This window comes from Tyto alba, unplaced genomic scaffold (genome assembly GCF_018691265.1).
Source record: "Tyto alba isolate M040663 unplaced genomic scaffold, T.alba_DEE_v4.0 Super-Scaffold_27, whole genome shotgun sequence".
In the NCBI taxonomy this organism is placed as follows: domain Eukaryota; kingdom Metazoa; phylum Chordata; class Aves; order Strigiformes; family Tytonidae; genus Tyto; species Tyto alba.
In genome coordinates this window covers 12,817,170-12,836,972 of record NW_024881301.1, presented here as the reverse complement: position 1 = coordinate 12,836,972, position 19,803 = coordinate 12,817,170, and the positions used below count along the sequence as shown (strand labels likewise).

At 41.3% G+C, this 19,803-nt stretch overlaps 1 protein-coding gene across 1 annotated transcript in view; it reads right to left on the bottom strand.

Annotated features, from left to right (window-relative positions):
- The window catches only part of VAPA (VAMP associated protein A), a 37,624-nt gene that overhangs the window by 12,249 nt on the left and 5,572 nt on the right, over nucleotides 1-19,803 (bottom strand). Inside the window, exon 2 of the mRNA XM_042798224.1 lies at nucleotides 4,012-4,164. Within this exon, the coding sequence (XP_042654158.1) occupies nucleotides 4,012-4,164 (153 nt within the window). The remainder of the gene's footprint in view (nucleotides 1-4,011; nucleotides 4,165-19,803) is intronic.

Sequence of the window (19,803 nt, the reverse complement as noted above, 5' to 3'; positions counted from 1 at the left end):
TGATTTCTCTCTGCACAACAATGTGAAAGAAATCTATTTTTAATTACATGAAAAATGAATCAGCACCAAACACATTCAGCTGAGAGATCAATAAGATAAAATTTGTCACTAGAAAAATTATCTGGGCACCTGGCTTTCCAAGAGACCCAGAAGAATTTATATGCTTAAAAAAAAAAAAAGATGGAGCTGACATTTTCAGTAAGAGAACTTAATTCTGAATAGCATTGTAGAGTCACTATAACTAAACTAACTGCACATGAAAGCATCTTGGGATCAATGTGGCTGAATAACTGCATAAGAATCCAGTAATATAGAAAGAGGGATATCAAAGATTCCCTGCTATGCAAACTGAAGAGTCAAGCAGGATCATACTGTTTGTCTTTATTGGTGAACCTGAGGCTGAAGTAGTTTACAGCTCCAGTATTGTCTCATTTGAAAAACTGAAATATTCAAAGTAATAAAAGGATAATTTATAAGTATGAAAACACGTTTTACAATAGACAAATGGAATACTTCAATCTATTCAATTTCCTGAAGAGAAAGTCCAGCAATATCTTGATCGTGATATATGACTACCCAGGGGAAAGATCCCTGATACCAGATCAAACACAAAGACAGAATGGCTGTAAGTCAAAGTTGATGACGGAAATGAAGTAGGGTTGACTACTTGAATCTTGAACCAATTCCCAGTAAAATAATCTTTCATCCATAAGATGCTGGACTGTCCATGGTAAGCAGTGCTGAAATTTTATCATAACATCGAACCATATCATAGAACGGTTTGGGTTGGAAGGGATCTTAAAGATCATCTATCTCCACAGCCCATTCTATGAGCAGGGACACCTTCCACCAGACCAGGTTGCTCAAAGCCCCGTCCAACCTGGCCTTGAACCCTTCCAGGGAGGGGGCAGCCACAGCTTCTATGGGCAACCTGTGCCAGTGCCTCACCACCCACACAGGAAAGAATTGCTTCATTACATCTAATCTAATTCTACCCTCTTTCAGTTTAAAACCATCACCCCTTGTCCTATCACAACATGCCTTCTAGAAAGCCTCTCCCTGTCTTTCTTGTAGGCCCACTTTAGATACTGAAAGGCTTCTGCATGGTCTACCCAGAGCCTTTTCTTCTCCAGGCTGAAAATTCCAACTCTCTCAGCCTGTCCTCATAAAGGAGGTGCTCCAGCCCCTTTATCATCTTCGTGGACCTTCTCTGGACTCAGTTGAACAGGTCTATGTCCTCTTTACATTGGCGGCCCCAGAGCTAGACACAGCACCGCAGATGGGGTCTCATGAGAGCAGAGTAGAGGGGTAGAACCACCTCCCTCGACCTGCTGGCCACGCTTCTCTTGAGGCAGCCCAGGACACGATTGGCTTTCTGGGCTGTGAGCGCACATTGCTGGCTCACAGACAGTTTTCCATTCATTAATATCCCCAAGTCCTTCTCCGCAGGGCTGCTCTCCATCCACTCATCACCCAGCCTCTATTTCTGCTTGGGGTTGCCTCAACCCACGTGCAGGACCTTGAACTTGACCTTGTTGAACTTCATGAGGTTTGTACAGGCCCACTTCTCAAGCCTGTCCACGTCCCTCTGGATGGCATCCCTTCCCTCCAGCGTGTCAACCGCACCACACAGCTTGGAGATGTCGGCAAACTTGCTGAGGGTACACTCAATCCCACTGTCCATGACACCAACAAGGATGTTAAACAGCATCAGTCCCAACACTGACCCCTGAGGAACGTCACTCATCACTGCTCTCCATTTGGACACTGAGCAGTTGACCACAACTCTTTGAGTGTGACCATCCAACCAATTCCTTAACCACCGAGTGCTCCATCCATCAAATCCATGTCTCTCCAATTCAGAGACAAGGATGACATGTGGGACAGTGTTAAATGCTTCACACAAGTCCGGGTAGATGACATCAGTTGCTCTTTGTTTATCCACCAATGCTGTAAACCCACCATGGAAGGTCACCGTGTTTGTCAGGCACGATTTACCCTCGGTGAAGCCATGCTGGTTGTCACCAATCGCCTCTTCATTTTCCATGTGCCCTAGCGTAGTTTCCAGAAGGATCTGCTCCATGATCTTGCCAGGCACTGAGGTGAGACTGACTGGCTTGTAGCTCCCCGGGTCTTCCTTTCTTCCCTTTTTAACAATTAGGGTTATGTTTCACCTTTTCCAGTCAGCAGGAACTTCACCGGACTGACATGACTTCTTAAATAGGATGGATAGTGGCTCAGCCACTTAACCCACCAGTTCCCTCAGGACCCACTGATGAATCTCATCAGGTTCCTTAGATGGTCTTGAACACAGTCTTCTCCTACAGTGGGCAGTTCTTCATTCTCCCAGTCTTGCTGTGTTGTCCCTCCGACAGATACTGGGGTGGTTGAGGTCCTCCATGAGGACCAGGGCTTGTGAATGTGATGCTGCTTCAATCTGTCTATTGAGGGCCTCATCTGCTCAGTCTTCCTGGTCAGGTGGCCTGTAGCAGACCCCCACTATAACATCTCCTCTCCCTGCCTTCCCTTTAATCCTGACCCCATAACTTCTCCGTCAGCTCCTCACGCATGCCCAGGCAGAGCTCCATGCACTCCAGCCGGTCACTGACATAGAGGGCAACACCACCTCATCATCACATTCTATAGATCATATTGGATTAGAAAACTGGTGTCTCTCCTACAAGGAAAGTTACTCTAAGTTTTTAATCCATCATGAATATAAAGTTTTCCCAAATTATTCCTTGCAACATTTGAACATATAACCTGAAGCTAGTTGTCCAGCTTCTTTTAAACTTCCCAAAGCGTATAAAGATGTGAATCTGAAAAGCTGAGGATTGTTCCATGTTTCCCTTTTGCTTTGCTACAGCTCTCCAAGGGTTCTACAAAATCAGCTTTCTAGACTTGGGAGATCTAGGAGCTCACACCTCTATTGCCTGTGATCTCTATAACCTTTAAGACCACCACCTATAAAAAAAGGGTTCCCCTCTCTCAAAGTTGGGAAATATGGTAGGTCCAGAGAAATAAAGACTTTCTCACCTCTTACAGTCACTGGTTTGAGAAACCCCTTTATTCTGTAGATTCCTACCTCAAAATGATTGGGAGAATGACACACAAAAATCATTTACCAAGTCAGAAGACTGACACCTAGTCTTTTCCCATTTTCTTGAAAATGTGTACTCTCACAATTACCAATACTTAGTCTTTTTGACATTGCACAGGCCAGTCTAGGATTGGACCAGTATACGTCCAGCTATCAAAATTCTGAAGATTGCCAGAATGAAGTCAGTCAAACCTACATGGAGTTCCATGAAAAAAAGAAGAAAATATTGTCTGTCTTCAGGACTCACACTCTGTTGAAAAGTAAGGATTCTTTTTTAATCCACTCACCCAAAAACCAAAAAACACAGTAAGGAATTAATGTCTCTATAATGAAACATACTAGGTTTTTTTTCAAATTTAAGGGCTACAAACTGTTCCACATACCAAAAATAACAGAAAATATAATTTTTTAAAAGCAATTTTATGATCACCACTTTATATATACATATACCACTGTGATAAATGGAAGAACTATGAAACAATTGTTTAAGAACTAATACTATGGTTAAAACGACTAGTCTAGTCTACAATTGTGATTTTTTTTTTAAATGCAATGACCTGTTAAATGTTAAACTTTAAACATATCAGAGCAGCCAAGCAATGTTCTACTTCAAGATATAAGCATGAATATAGTAGTGAAGCAAAGGTACTGTTAATATCACTGCCCATTTCTAACTTTCTTTTCCTCCTTTTAGTGAGCTGCCAATAAATGTGACAAATGGCAAGAATTTCTGTATGGAGGATTTTTCATATATTATTGCAGCTCTACATCAAGTTGACATTGCACTAATGAAGGAGAACAGTTTTATTTCTAGAAAATATTTTTTAAAAGCTGACATACTTCAAACAGCCTCTAAGATTTGTGAAAGTCCTAAAAACACATAACCCAGAATTGCATGTATCTGTTTTTACCTGAAACAATTACAGATGATCCTGGGTCAATAATTCCACTGTTCGGCCTCACACAGTATCGACGAGGCGCTGTGGTCTTCACTTTGAAGCATACTTTTCTATCTGATGGATTTCGTAGTTTAAGATTTGTAGTTACTACATCTGTAAAGGGACCTGAAAAAAGGGTTGGGTTTTTTTAAATATGCATGTGTCTCTGGAAAAGAAATTGGTTTATACAGTACAAATTACTCTTAAAATATAACTTGGTGGCAACAAACTTCTAAAAACAGGTTAAATCTTACATCTGTTAAGCACATATGCTCTTACATGTAAAGCACACTATCACCTTAGTTATAAAAATGTACATTACAGGAATGAACAGATAACTCTTAAATAGTATGACAGACTCAAGCTGCTGGCACAAGAAGTTCATATACACAGATATATATGCTAATTTTACCAAATCATTCTTAACATTTTAAATAGCTAGAAAATAACAGTCATATACAAAAGTAATTTTTGCTCGATTATTCTTTAGGAATAGAGTCAACACATACTTTGGAACTCTTTCAGCTGTTTAAAGAAAGACAACACCGATACTGAGACATACTACCACTCTTGAGTTTTAAACTTCTGTTGCATTTCTGAGCTCCTACAGACTTGGCACAAACAGACATCAACCTCATCTTTTAAAACAGACAACAGAGATGATACTCTGCTTATGCATATACTCTAACTGATCCACAAAAAATAAGCTGCAGTTGCCATTTGTAGATATTCAGTGCAGTGCAGTATCTAAATTGTGTTTATGTTGAACCATCAGGATAGGACTTGTGTCTCAGACTGGATCAGACAAAAGGCACAATTTCAATGTCAAGTTGCAAAAGCACATCCTCAACAGAGATCACCTCCATGTGATGCCATGCAGTAACAGCATGAAAAGCAAGTAAGGTTCACAGTGTTCTGAGCTGTTAATCTCCCTTATGCTTGTGTCATCTGAAAGCAAGACTGCACGGGCACTAAAGGAATGTAACTTCGAAAATGGAATTTCATATGAACATAATTTTTTTTCAATAATATTTCATATGCACATTAACTTTTAAGAAACTTCTTTATCATTCTTTAGAAATTACGCATTAAATTACTACAAAATAACTTTTATCAACACTGAAAACATGACTACTTTTTCACTAAATAAAGAAAAAAAAAAACCAAACATTAAAAAAAACACAAAGAAAGCAAACTTCAGATTAAATTGGATGAAAAATATACTTGATACAGACAAGTGGCATGGTACAACAAAACCACTAATTGCATGAGACAAAGGAAGTCAATTATTTTCTGAACACCTTATTCCACATCAGTGTCCAGGCTGCTGTGAAGGAAATGGCACTGGCCACTACCAAACATGTTGCTACACTAGAGGGCTCACTATCTGACCAATGTCTTTGTTCCTGTAACAACTCTCTCATACCAAGTCCTTAATTTCAAGAGCGTGCTTAACAGAGTCTTGACACAATACACCAAGATACAAATCAATCAAGGGCTAAAATGGGAATTACTGAGAACCAGAATACTGAGACATAGATGAAGATATGTGAGGTAGGTTTACATTCAAGGAGAAAACAGGAACTGCTATTACTTGCCTGAAACTTGATTTCTAATCCACACAGTGGACAAAGTAACCACCCTCTCAATCCAAGCAAATGTGACACAGCCCCCAAGAGAAAGATTTACAAAACTACCTCAAAGTTTCCTGCCACTTGCCTCTTGATGGCTCTTGCAGGATCCAGTTGTACTTAGTTTTACTTAGTGTGAGCCAAAAATAACTCCCATCACTCATAGCATAAAATGAACTAAAATCAGGCAGCTGAATAATCCTCTAAAACTAAGACCAGTAATACACTCAGAAAAGACCAGGCATTTATTTTTTTGAGCTACACAAACATTTTTGAAGAAATTATTCTGAGAGTTTTACTGATAGCCACCTAGGCATTGCCTTTGCAGTGCCCAGCGGCATACAGCACCTTGAATCTGGCTTTCAAAGCTGTGGGTTGCCTTTTTTTAATTGCAACTCTAGACAACCTGAAGAAGCTTGAGAAGCTTGAGAGAAGCTCTGCTTCTCTCAATCTTCTCAACTACTATTACTAAGGAAATTCTGCCCAAATTAAAAAAAAAAAAAAAAAAAGCTAAATTCAGTCTCATTTTGAAAGGCACAGTCATAAGAACAGAAGCTGTACTATTCAAAAATAGCTTATTTCAAGACAAAAAAAGCAGTGAATTTATAAACTGATGATAAACTGCTTTTTGAACTTTTTTTTTTTTTTTTTTTTTTAAGTTTTGAGACATGAAAGGTCACCTCATGCCTGTCTTCTCAAAGTGCATAATAATGAGACAGGATTCAAAACACTCTTCAAATTACTCTGGTATATACTGTCAGTTCTAACACCACAGATAATTTAAAAAAAAAAAAAATCTGCTTTCCTTCCACAGGTACATGAATGCAGTGACCTCCTTTGCATTTCCTGGATACTTCCCAAAAAAACAGCCTCTAGCTCAGAGGCATTTTTTAGTATCAGACATTTTTTTCAGAGTGGACTGAAATCTCTTTCAAGGTCTAGAGCACCCTTCTGACAGCTTTCCTTTCACCTGCTTTCTAAAAGCTCTAAAGAAAAAAAGAGGCATTACAAAGCCTCTTAGGACTCACAACTGTCAGATTTAATACACTGCTGGTAACAAACTGGTGTACAAAAGGAAAAGATGACTGAATTTCACTGTTCCTGCAGAACCCAGCTATTTTGGTAGTCTAGTGGCATATTGACAGCACTAATCTGAGCATGGACAGGCAGAAGCAGCCACAAGGATAGTACATCAGAAAAAAATATCTATTACCATTCAGAGGAGCTGCACAATCTCAAGTAGCATGACATATCCTTCAAAACAGAAACCATGCAACAGCAGAAGCAGATTCTGGAGTTCCCATTCACACAAACATAAATACTGCTACCCTGGGGGGGGGGGGGGGGGGGGGGGGGGGGTGAGGGAGGGGGAGGAAGTATAAACTGGCACTAACAGCCTGAGTGCAAAAACCTAAATCGTAACAGTTCCTTGAGAAAAAACAGAAGAGGAGGCAGGGAATGTGGTGGGGGGGAGAGGGAAGGGAGAACCAGGAAGGAGAAACATTTTAGGCCATACTGGCCAGACCGCATCTGAACAAGGAAAAGAACAGGCAAAGATGGATGCAGACATTCTGCACATGCACCAAGATGGACAAATGGATGCCAACTTCATCTCAGAAAACATACAGCTACATGAAGCAGCGTTATACTCTCAAAAGGAGCAGCTCCCTCACTGCTTGCATGACACTCAGGCCAGAGCTGATTTTTATTTGAGCACTTTAACCTCAGACAGGCTCATGTCTAACTATGACCACTGCACAAAATACCTCATGAGTACTCACCTACTGTTGTTTGCCCAATATTTCCACTGTAAACTGCTTAAGACTATCTTTTATCTTATATTTGTACAACTTAAGACAATGGACTTCTGGCTCTGTAACTAGGGTTTTCAAAAGCTGTGGTAATTTAACTAATAAAATCCTCAAGCTATACTGATGTAACGATGATGTCTAATGACAAGAGATCATTGCTTTACAAACCTGCAATTTCAATCTAACAACCTCTGGGAGTCAGGGCTACTTTAAAAAGGACAGGGAGTTCAGCAACCCACTCAGTAGTGTAAATTCAAGACACCAATTACAGCATCTTCCTAGAATAAAAGTTGTGAGAGTGCCAGGTTATTCCAACTGTTTTGAATGGAGCAGTGGCAATCCATGTCAAGATCTTTCCTGTCTTTCTGACTTATGAGGACCTTAGAAATGAATGACAAACACCTGCCTAATCACCTTCAGAAATACCAGAGATGTCCAAAACCATTATGTACTGAATTTCTATTTTGGCAATCTTACAGTGTAGTCACTGCAACATTAATGCCGGGGTTGCCCCTGGCAACTACACATCTCCGACTACAGCAACTAGTGGGCAGGAAGAAATGACACAGATTCTGTAGAGTCAGATTCCACTGCTGAAACACAGTGCCAAGTTTCCTGGCTTGCCCCAGGCTTGCCAGTTACACTGCAGTAAAACCAAAATACTATGTATTACTGGACAGGTAGGACCTATACAGAGATCTTTTTGATCAACAGTATTGTTTTCTCTTCAAATTCAGGTCTCCTTCAGTTCCTCGGGTCCAAAAGTCAACCTTCTGCTGCCTGAGATGGTCAAATATAAGTGGGAAGGAAGAGATTAGACAAACCTCCTCAGCCTATGGTGTCCCTGGGAGAGGTGAGAGATCACCGTCTGTATCTCTAGTTGTTGGTAATACAGAGCAAACAAAGAACTTCTGAGGAGCAGACAGGTTGGTTATCAAGGAGCTCCATTCCAAATTAGTAAAGCTGCCATAATGTACACACAGAGCCTGTCACAGAATATCACCTCTATCTAAAATTGAATAAGAAATTGTAGTTTTATTTAATTACATCAAATCTTTGATAATTAGAAGGCAGATAACTTGTAGAGTTGTACAAAAATGAGCACCCATTATTAAAAAAAAATCAACAGCATTTTATATGAAACAGCTTAAGTGTTAAGTATATTGTCCTCTTCGATTTAAGACACTCAACTGTAGCTGTTAAAAAAGCTAATACCTAAACTGACTCTGCCAGAGAGCACTCTATTTCATGCACAGAACTGAAGTTTATTTAAGCTGTAAACTGGCACATTAAAGTGAGATGTTCAGTCACATCTAAAAACAATATAAGTACATGTACAAAAGTACACAGACTGGCAAAAAGAATCCAAACTCTTTAAGATGTGTAAATTAGAGTGTTAACTTCAACAACTATTGGGATTATATGCTCTAAGTGGGATGCTGCTTCTTCACAACTGCTCCATCACCTTTGAAATTCCAAGAGCACTTGAAACATACAGAACACTTCAAGGCATCTTTACCAAAACAAACTCAGGCAGGGTAGTTTTCTTTCAGCGCACAATAAAGTCAGGTTGGGCAGGCAAAGAAAAATCATTTACTGCATTTGCCAATTTGAGCCCTAATGAATGAGAAAGGAGCTAAAGTCAGCAGGATGAAAACTAGCGGTAATAACATAAAGCCAGCAAGGCAAATTTTGAGAACAAGTTAACTGACTTTTATGATAGACCTGACAAGAACAGAGTAAGATCTAGATCAACTCATTCTGCTAGAATTAGAAGTAACAACAGAATAAAGAAAGAGCAAGTTAAATTAACATAGCGTCATGTAATCTACATTCATATGATGTAATAAAGCATTTTTTAATTAGGCCAAAACTTAGTAGGTTTTCTTTTCCATCGCTTGACACAGCAATCACAGAGGTTGAAAGCAACCTCTGGAAGTCACTTGGGCTCAAGAAGGGCCACCCAAAGACAGTTGCCCACAACCATGTCTAGCCAACTTCTGAATACCTCCAAGGACAGAGACCCCACAGCCTCCCTGGGCAACCTGTGCCAGCACTTGGTCATCCTCACAGTAGGGGAAAAAAAAAAAAAAAAAAAAAGGTGTTTCCTGATATTCAGAGGGGACCTCCTGTGTTTCAGGTTGTGCTCACTGCCTCCAGTCCTGTCACTGGGCACCACTGGAAAGAGCCTGGCTCTGTCCTCTTCGCACACACCCTTCAGGTACTTATGAATAAGATCCCCTTGAGCCTTCTCTTCTGCAGGCTGAGCAGTGCCAGCTCTCCCAGCCTTCCGTACAGGAGAGGTGCTCCAGTTCACTCATCATCATTGTGGCTGTTCACGGGATTCTCTCCAGTACATCCATGTCCCTCTCATAGTGGGGAGCTCACAGCTGGACCCAGCACTCCAGCTGTGGCCTCACCAGTGCTGAGCAGAAGAGAAGGATCACCTCCCTCAACCTGCTGGCAACACTCCTAATGCAGCCCAGGATACCGCTGGCCTTCTTTGCAGCAAGGGCACGTTGCTGGCTCATGGTCAACCTGGTGTCCACCAGGACCCCCAGGGTCTTTTCTGCCAAGCTGCGCTCCAGTTGGTCAGACCCCAGCCTGTACTGGTGCCTGGGGGGTTGTTGCTCCCCAGGTGCAGGACTTCGCCCTTCTCCTTGTTGAACCTCACAAGGTTCCTGTCAGCTTGTTTTACCATCTGCCAGCTCCCTCAGCACTCATGGGTGCATTCCATCTGGGCGCATGGACTTAAGTATGTTCAGTTTACTTCTGTATTCCTTGACTTGACCATATTCCACCAAGGGTACTGAAAGAAAGATGTCTAAAAATTAAAGACCAGTGTTCTGTAGCGAGTCAAAACAACTTTGACTACCAGATAAGAAAACTACTCTTAAAACATACACAAATGAGTTAATTGCAGTAAATGGAATTTTATAGTGCTTTCTGAAAAAAGTACAGGTGACACAGCTGACAAAAGAAAGCGACAGGAATGTTGTTTATTTACAGAAATTAGTTTGAAGAAATTAATATTCAGACCTCTGTGAAAGCAATCTGAAGAGAATCCATAACATGTATTTCCAATGAACATAATTCTTTCCTTTTGAAATACCAAAACCCATGATCATTCAAATACCTTCTTCAACATAAAGAAAAATTCCAACTGCAACAAATCACCTATGTAAAAATTACTCAGCCTATGAAACATAACATCTTAGGTTTCAATGATTAATACTTTAACATTATAGGTCTGAATGATCAGGAATAATCAGTGGCTGAAGGTGCAAGATTAATAATACATACAAATAACCATGGCTCTGAGGTAGATATCCATATAATAGATTAATAATACAGAATCTTTCACTTCTTATTCTACCCTGGCACTTCAGAAACAGTTAGTTTTACCATCAACCTGCATGTAAATGTCAGAATGCAAAAAAGGCTTTATAAGAAAGCTGACACACCTCAGCGTCCACAGCTCCTGAAGGCTAATTCTAGCCTAGCACTATTTACCCATGGGTAACATCAGATATTATCTGAGCTCCCCACTGTGACATGCTGTCAGCATCCATGATGATAATATATGTCAGATTTTTTCCTTCTAAAAAATGCTGAAACAATGCCCACTTTTTTTAAACCTAAAAGAGCTCATCTTCCTCTGTCAAAGGGCCAAGCAGAGCCTATAATAGCTATTAGGCTTAATAGAGGTGCTTGTGCAGATGCTGACATGCAGGCTTTACTGAAGGCTAGTAGAGCAATCAGAATGGTTTGGGTTGGGAGGGACCTTAAAGATCATCTAGCTCCACAGCCCATCCTACAGGCAGGAATGCCTTCCACTAGACCAGGCTGCTCAAAGCCCCATCCAACCTGGCCTTGAACCCTTCCAGGGAGGGGGCACCACAGCTTCTCTGGGCAACCTGTGCCAGTGTCTCACCACCCTCACAGGAAAGAATTGCTTCATTGCATCTAATCTAATTCTACCCTCTTTCAGTTTAAAACCATTACCCCTTGTCTTATCACAACACGCCCTTGTAAAAAGTCCCTCCCCACCTTTCCTGTAGGCCCCCTTTAAGTACTGTAAGGCTGCAATAAGGTCTTCCAGGAGCATTCCCTTCTCCAGGATGAAAACCCCAACTCTCTCAGCCTGTCCTCACACGGGAGGTGCTCCAGTGCACTGATAATCTTCATGGCTTCCTCTGGACTAGCCTGAGCAGGTCCATGTCCTTCTTATATTAGGGGCTCCAGAGTTGAACACAGTACTTGTCCTGGGTTTGAGTGAGTGGTGAGGTTTTTGGGTAGCAGAGGAGGAGGTTACAGTGGTAACCACCTATGAGAAGCTTCTCAAAGCTCCCCTGGATCCAAATCAGCCCCGCCTCTTCACCAAGGCCGAGTCAATCAGCTGCACCTCTGCAATAACATATTTAAGAAGGGACCTGCGAGGGGGAGTTGGACTTGTAAGGAGTTGCAACATCTACGTGAACACCAAAGTCAGTGAAAGAACAAAGGAGGAAAGCTGGGGGAGGTGTGCCGGAGCAGAGACTTCCCTGTATCCTGTGGTGAGACAGCAGGGCCACCCCCTCCCGCCACCCATGGAGATGTATGGTGGAGCAGACACTGATATATGGTCTGTGGGGGGTCCCACAGTGCCATTTAAGGTGGCTGCGCCCAAAGATGACTGGGATCCTGTGGGAAGAAGCAGCCTCTGCTGTTGCAGTTCAGCGCTGGGAGGACTGAAGCATGCAGGGGTATCCCGTGTCGGAGCAGCTCAAGAAATGCAGCAGCCCGTGGGAAAGACTCATGTCAGAGAAAGTTTGTGGAGGACTGTCTCCTGTGAGAGGGGGACCACACCAGAGCAGGGGGAAGAAATTCCAAAAGTTTACCCCCTCCCCCACCCCAACATGGAAAAAGCATCAAGCACTGACTGCTCCCCCCATTCCTGGCCCCTGTACCATTAAAGGAAGGAGGTAGAGATATCAAGAGCAAAGCTGAGCCTGGAAGAAGACAGGGGTGGGGGAAGATGTTTTCAAGATGTGGTAATGCTTCTCACTTTCCTCCTCCGTCTGTTAAGTGTTCTTGTTGTTAGTGTCTGTATTAAATGTACGGATTTTTTCTTCCCCTAACGAGTTTGTCTTTTCCCCATAACAATAATGGGGATCCATCCCTCTCTGACATACCTCAAATTCTGAGCCTTTGTTTATTTTCTGCTTCTCAGCACCGGGGGGGAAGAAGGGAGTGAGCAGCTGCATGGTGCTCAATTCCCCTCTCTGAGCTGAAACCACAACAGCACCGCAGATGGGGTCTCATGAGAGCAGAGTAGAGGGGTAGAACCACCTCCCTCGACCTGCTGGCCACACTTCTCTTGAGGCAGCCCAGGACACGGTTGGCTTTCTGGGCTGTGAGCGCACATTGCTGGCTCACAGACAGTTTTCCATTCATTAATATCCCCAAGTCCTTCTCCGCAGGGCTGCTCTCCATCCACTCATCACCCAGCCTCTATTTCTGCTTGGGGTTGCCTCAACCCACGTGCAGGACCTTGAACTTGACCTTGTTGAACTTCATGAGGTTTGTACAGGCCCACTTCTCAAGCCTGTCCACGTCCCTCTGGATGGCATCCCTTCCCTCCAGCGTGTCAACCGCACCACACAGCTTGGAGATGTCGGCAAACTTGCTGAGGGTACACTCAATCCCACTGTCCATGACACCAACAAGGATGTTAAACAGCATCAGTCCCAACACTGACCCCTGAGGAACGTCACTCATCACTGCTCTCCATTTGGACACTGAGCAGTTGACCACAACTCTTTGAGTGTGACCATCCAACCAATTCCTTAACCACCGAGTGCTCCATCCATCAAATCCATGTCTCTCCAATTCAGAGACAAGGATGTCATGTGGGACAGTGTTAAATGCTTCACACAAGTCCGGGTAGATGACATCAGTTGCTCTTTGTTTATCCACCAATGCTGTAAACCCACCATGGAAGGTCACCGTGTTTGTCAGGCACGATTTACCCTCGGTGAAGCCATGCTGGTTGTCACCAATCGCCTCTTCATTTTCCATGTGCCCTAGCGTAGTTTCCAGAAGGATCCGCTCCATGATCTTGCCAGGCACTGAGGTGAGACTGACTGGCTTGTAGCTCCCCGGGTCTTCCTTTCTTCCCTTTTTAACAATTAGGGTTATGTTTCACCTTTTCCAGTCAGCAGGAACTTCACCGGACTGACATGACTTCTTAAATAGAATGGATAGTGGCTCAGCCACTTAACCCACCAGTTCCCTCAGGACCCACTGATGAATCTCATCAGGTTCCTTAGATGGTCTTGAACACAATCTTCTCCTACAGTGGGCAGTTCTTCATTCTCCCAGTCCCCACTTTTGCCTTCTGCATCTTGGGTTGTGTGGCTGGAGCGCTTACCAGTGAAGACTGAAGCAAAAAAAGTCATCGAGTACATCAGCCTTCTCTTTATCCTGGTAACCAGGTCTCTTGTTCCCTTCCAGAGAGGGCCCACATTGTCCCTAGTCTTCCCTTTATCACTGACACACCTATAGAATCTTTTCTTGTTGCCCGTGACGTCCCTGGCCAGATTTAATTCTATCCAGGCTTTGGCCTTCCTAACCTGATCCCTGGATGCTCAGTTTTCCTGTATCCCTCCCAGCTCACCTGTCCTTGCTTCCATCCTCTGTAGGCTTCCTTTTTAAGTGAAATGGGAATTTAAACCTTTTCCCTGCCATTTTGTCAGAGAAAGTACAGGAATATAATTCAATGGCATTTCAAAGCAGACAAAACAAACAATTTATTTTTTCACATTTTCTTTCTGGGTCAAAATTTCATATTCACCTCAGCTTGTTACTGACATGTTATTAGTCACCAAAAAAACACAGTAAAAATGCAGGAAGCATCTATCTCAAGGGTAAAGTACAGCCACAGATCACTGCCATGAATTCTGGTGAAGAGAACATTAGCTACTTTATATGGTAGGTAAAATATAGGCTAAAAGTAGATTGTCCTACATTTAATGTTAAATGTGAACAACCGTTTCTTTAGCTTCAAGAACAACAGAAAACACTATTAATAAGATAGTAGAATATGGAATAACTTCATGCAAATATATTAATGCTTGTATTTAGCTTAAGCTTTAAAATCTAGCAGTTTGAGTCCAATTCAGTCATATATGTGTATTCTTGATATTTTTCCTATTGAAACCCTGCCATTAGAACCATCATGTTACTAAGCTCAAAGGCATGTTATTTCAACTTCAACTCCATGTTATTGTGAATTCCTTGTTTGCAATTGGGCTTTATTTTGATACATTGTTATTCTAGCCAAATACATATCAAGAGCATACTAAAATTGGTAGCTCTTAATTATACTATGATAAAGTCTTAAGAATCTAATGATAAAGTATTATTCATCCTAAAGCGTCCTCACTGTTGAAATAAAAAGAGCAGTTGAAATATTTTACCACTGCTAAACACGAACATTTAAACCAGCAAATTATCCCCGAAGTCCTGAAACAACTAATATGTACAAGCAATCTTTCAGTAAAGATGCAATATTAACAATTTAGCTCAGTAAGGGCTTTGTTATAAACCCTTCCTGCTGGAGCAACTCTTTACTTGCGTAAGATAGGATACCTAATGAATTTTATAGTTACAAAGGCTCTTAAATTTCAATGAATACTAGCAGATTTGAACAGAACTAAATAAACAACTAACTTTCCCCTTTATTTTTCCTTTTAAACTTGTTTTGTATTTTAACCTGCTATTATAGCTTACAAAAGATTTCAGTGATGCTGAAAAGCCCAGATCTGCTGTTTAAAATATTCAAATATTCAGGAGCTTAAAATATGTATGCATCCTCCAATACAAAATTTCCAATTGGATACACCTTTCTGATCTGAATTGCAACATACAAGATACCCTTCAAAATCTATAGCAGTAATCAGAATACTTGTAACCATCTCAGATGACAGCTGTAGTGGCACACAGAAAATCAGTTTTTCCACAGATGACCTGACCAAAAGCTGCTACCTAGTACTTTTCCCTGCGTGCTCCAAGAACCAGGTATTGGAGGCTAGCTTCAAACATTAAACAGAACAGAGCTTTTGTGGTTTTCACCAGTTTCCTTGCAAGTAGTATCCCAACAGTGTAACAAAGTAACTTTAAAAATAAATAAATTTCACACTTCTCCCAGTGTGGACAAAAGCCCGGAAAGTTCTTTCAAAAAAACTCAAAACAGTTTCAGGTGTTTGTTAGACAGCGTCCAACCTCAGCACATAACACAGAGCCAGGTCTACATAGGCTTACGTATCAGACATTAACATTTCCTACAGACCGGTCTAGCTAATATTGGACTACCTCCCAAAGACATGAACAACTCACTTCAGTTTCAGGATGACCTTCCATTCTCTGGAAGCACAGACTACAGGTCTCCACCTCCCAAATATCTGAAAGCCAAGTACATTATATCCTACAGTCACTCAGGAAAACAAACACCTGCTTTAAATAAAAGTTGCATTCCATCACTAGTCTTGTCACTCAGACAGGATCACAAACTCCATTCCCTCACTACCTTATGTACTGAGCTGAACTAATGCAGCCACCCTTCCCCGCGACCAGCCAGCTCACCTCTGTAGAAGGAGCTAGTTCTAACCTGAGCTGCAACATGGAACATGTCTAGTAGATACCTAAATTAAAAATCAGCTTTTACTTTCATCTGGTCTACTAGATTTAGCGGCCATATTAACATCACACTGTTAACATGTTAAACATGTTAAAACAACATTATACTCCTATGAACTATACTAAGTTTCTTTCACATACGCAGCTACTCCCATGTATATGATTTTTCAATTTATAAACATCCTTTCTTACAAAGAAAAAAACATTACCTACCTATCTCAGTCAAGCTATTCTAATGTCTTGGAACATAACATGACATACTGGCTTCTAGCTTAAATACATAATTGGGTACCACCACTGTCCTATCAAATTTTCAAGAACATTGTAACCTCATGACCAAGGAGAAGTAAACTCCACATGTAAGAAAACATTTTGTAAGATGGTATCTGATTAATTTAAAACTATTTTTACCCACATAATTTTTAGAAGGTTGGTTCAAACTGACATGATTCAGTTTTGAAATTCAACTAGTCTCTAATGATCTGAATACATTCATAACCACTTGATGTCAATTCATTTTTGTACCAATCCTACCCTTTAGCCTACATAGCTTTTCTTTTCCCCAGTGCTCACCTCTTCTGACATATTTATAGATAGCAATCAGATCCCCTTTCAGTCTTCATTTTGCCAAGATAAACAAGCCAAGCTATTCTACTTCACTTACGTTAATAACTTTTTTTTTTGCAGCATTCCCATTTGGGTTCATTTTCTCTGACTAGGTGTTGCCAGGGATGCATTCAGATAAAGCTTCATCAATGCCATAAACCTTGACATTAATACTTCCCTCACTACAAAACTACAGTGTCATATTTGCTGTTTCACACTCACAATAAACCTGTGACTAAGTACTAGTCTCTAGTTTTACTCCTTATCACTTCCAACTAAAATGAGAAAACAGCAGTTCTATTATTAGCATGCATCAAATGCACAATTTTTTTTTTCTTGCATTCATCAAATCTCCTAACTTTGCATTACTAACGATCTCTACCAGCACAGTCCCACCCACACCAAGGTCATTAATGAAGATCCTAAACCAAGTTCAAACACGACACTGGTCCATCCTTTAGAAAATGTCCTTATTAAGCTTCCAATAGCCCAGCAGCTGTGCTGCAGCTTATTTTATAGCTTGTTCCTTTTCCACCTTACATTTCTCCAGTAAGCTGTTTTACCTGCAACTTAATTATCAGTTTTGCAGATGCCTCTATCAAATAATCAATATTCAGATCATGGAACAGACCCTCCCAGAAGATACATCAAAACGTATGGAAGACAGGGAGTCAGAGACAGCCAACACAGTTTCACCTTGGGCAAATCATGACTGACTAACCTTCTACAATGGACAAGGGAAGGGCTACAGATGTCATCTACCTGGACTTCTGTAAGGCCTCTGATACAGTCTTCCACAGCATTCTTACCTCCAAATTGGAGATATATGGGTTTGATGAATGGACTGTTAGATGGATTAGGAATTGGCTGGGTGGTTGGCTGGGTGGTCGTATCCAAAGAGTTACAGTCATTGCCTCAATGTCCAAATGGAAACCAGTAACAAGTGGTATCCCTCCAGGATCCATACAGGGACCAACACTATTCAGTGTTTTCATCAATGACATAGTGAGATTGAGTGTAAACCCAGCAGGTCTGCAAATGACATCAAGCTGAATGGTGACACTGATTTGAGGGAAGGGGTGACATCCAGAAGGACCTTAACAGGCTTGAGGGGTGGTGCCATGCAAACCTCATGAAGTTCAACAAGGCCAAGTGCAAGGTCCTGGACATAGGGCAGGGCAATCCCCAATATCAATACAGACTGGGGGACGAATGGGTTGAGAGCAGCCCTGAGGAGAAGGACTCGGGGATACTGGTGGATGAAAAATTGAGTATGAGCTGGCAATGTGTGTTTGCAGCCCAGAAAGCCAACTGTATCCTGGGCTGCCTAAATAGAAGTGGAGCCAGGAGGCTAAGGAAGGTGACTGTTCCCCTCTACTGCACTTTCATGAGACACCCCACCTGGAGTACTGCATCCAGCTGTGGGACCTTGAGTACTAGACAGATGTGGAACTGTTAGACTGGTGTCCAGAGGAGGGTCACAGAAATGGTCAGAGGGGCTGGGACACCTCTCCTGTGAAGTGGCTAAGACAGTTGGGGTTGTTCAGGCTGAAGAAGAGAAAGCTCTGGAAAGACCTTTTTGTGGCCTTTCAACATATAAAAAGGGCTTGTAAGGAAGACAGGAACACTTTACATTGGCCTGTAGTAACAGGACAAGGGCAACAGAGTTAAACTGAAAGAGGGTAGGTTTAGATCAGACACAATGAAGAAATTCTTAGCTATGAGGGTGCTGAGGCACTGGACCAGGTTGTCCAGAGAAGCTGTGGCTGCCCCCTCCCTGGAAGTGTTCAAGGCCAGGTTGGACGGGGCTTTGAGCAGCCTGGTCTGGTGGAAGGTGTCCCTGCCCATGGCAGGGGCCTTGGTACTAGGTGATCTTCAAAGCTCCCTTCCAACTCAAACCACTCTGTGATTCTATGAAATAATGTAATGACATCCACTAAATCCAGTAGTAAGATCAGATTTTGTTCAGGAGAGACACACAGAAGAGATAAAAAATGAGAGACAAAGAGAGAGAGAGATTGAGAGCAAAGGAAGTCTCAGATCAGACTGACACATTCCTCCCCAGGACATTCATGCTGCATTTTATTCCACCTTCCATTTAGCTTCATGTCTTTATTCTTCCCTCTAAGGCTTTGCTTACTATCGAGGTCAGACCTATTAAGCACTGAAGTGTCAAATTAAAAATTACCCCAAGTGAGACCGCATTTTGAGAAACACAGGAGAAAAAAATTCTGATGTATCTTATCTTTTAAAAATTCAGACAATTCTTTTTCTTTTTTTCCTTATTCATGTTATTAAAAACCAAACACCCGAAGCCCTACACCAGAATATTTAGCAAACTATCCTAACTCTCAAGATGTTGTTCATATAGAAATAAACTGAAAATACTTATTTTAATTTACATAGCCATGTATTTCCAAACACTTTCAAACCATAAAATTAAATATATCTACTTTATCAAATTTGCAATGCAATAACTGTATATAATAATAAAAACAAGCAAACAAACAAACAAACAAACAAACACACCACTAAAAGGCAAGAGAAGCTAAAGAGGCCAAGATTGTTATGCACCAAATAATATCTTACTACCTTAAGGAAAACAATGTTACTGAAATTCTAACTTGTGTTTCTGCATTTTTATTTTCAACAATATCACATCAGAAATTATCTTAATACGGTCATTTTGATGATTTTTTTTTTTTAAAGAAATTAGCTTCTACACACTTATCTGACTCACCTAACAATAAAAGCCTTGCAAATTAACAATTTCACACTAGAAAAATGTAATACTTATCTAATTAGTCAGTGATATTTTTTTTCCACTTTACATGCAGCAAGTTTTCGCCAGCAGCCTTTTCTAACTTGAATTTATGACCCATAAACTGAGTATGTAATAACCCTTTAATGACTGATGGTCACAAAGATCTGGTTAACAAACACATCCCAAAGACAAAGTTGGTCAGAAATTAAAACACAGTCATAAACCACAGTCAAGCCAAAACAGGAACAATTTATAATACCGCAATGGACAGTCG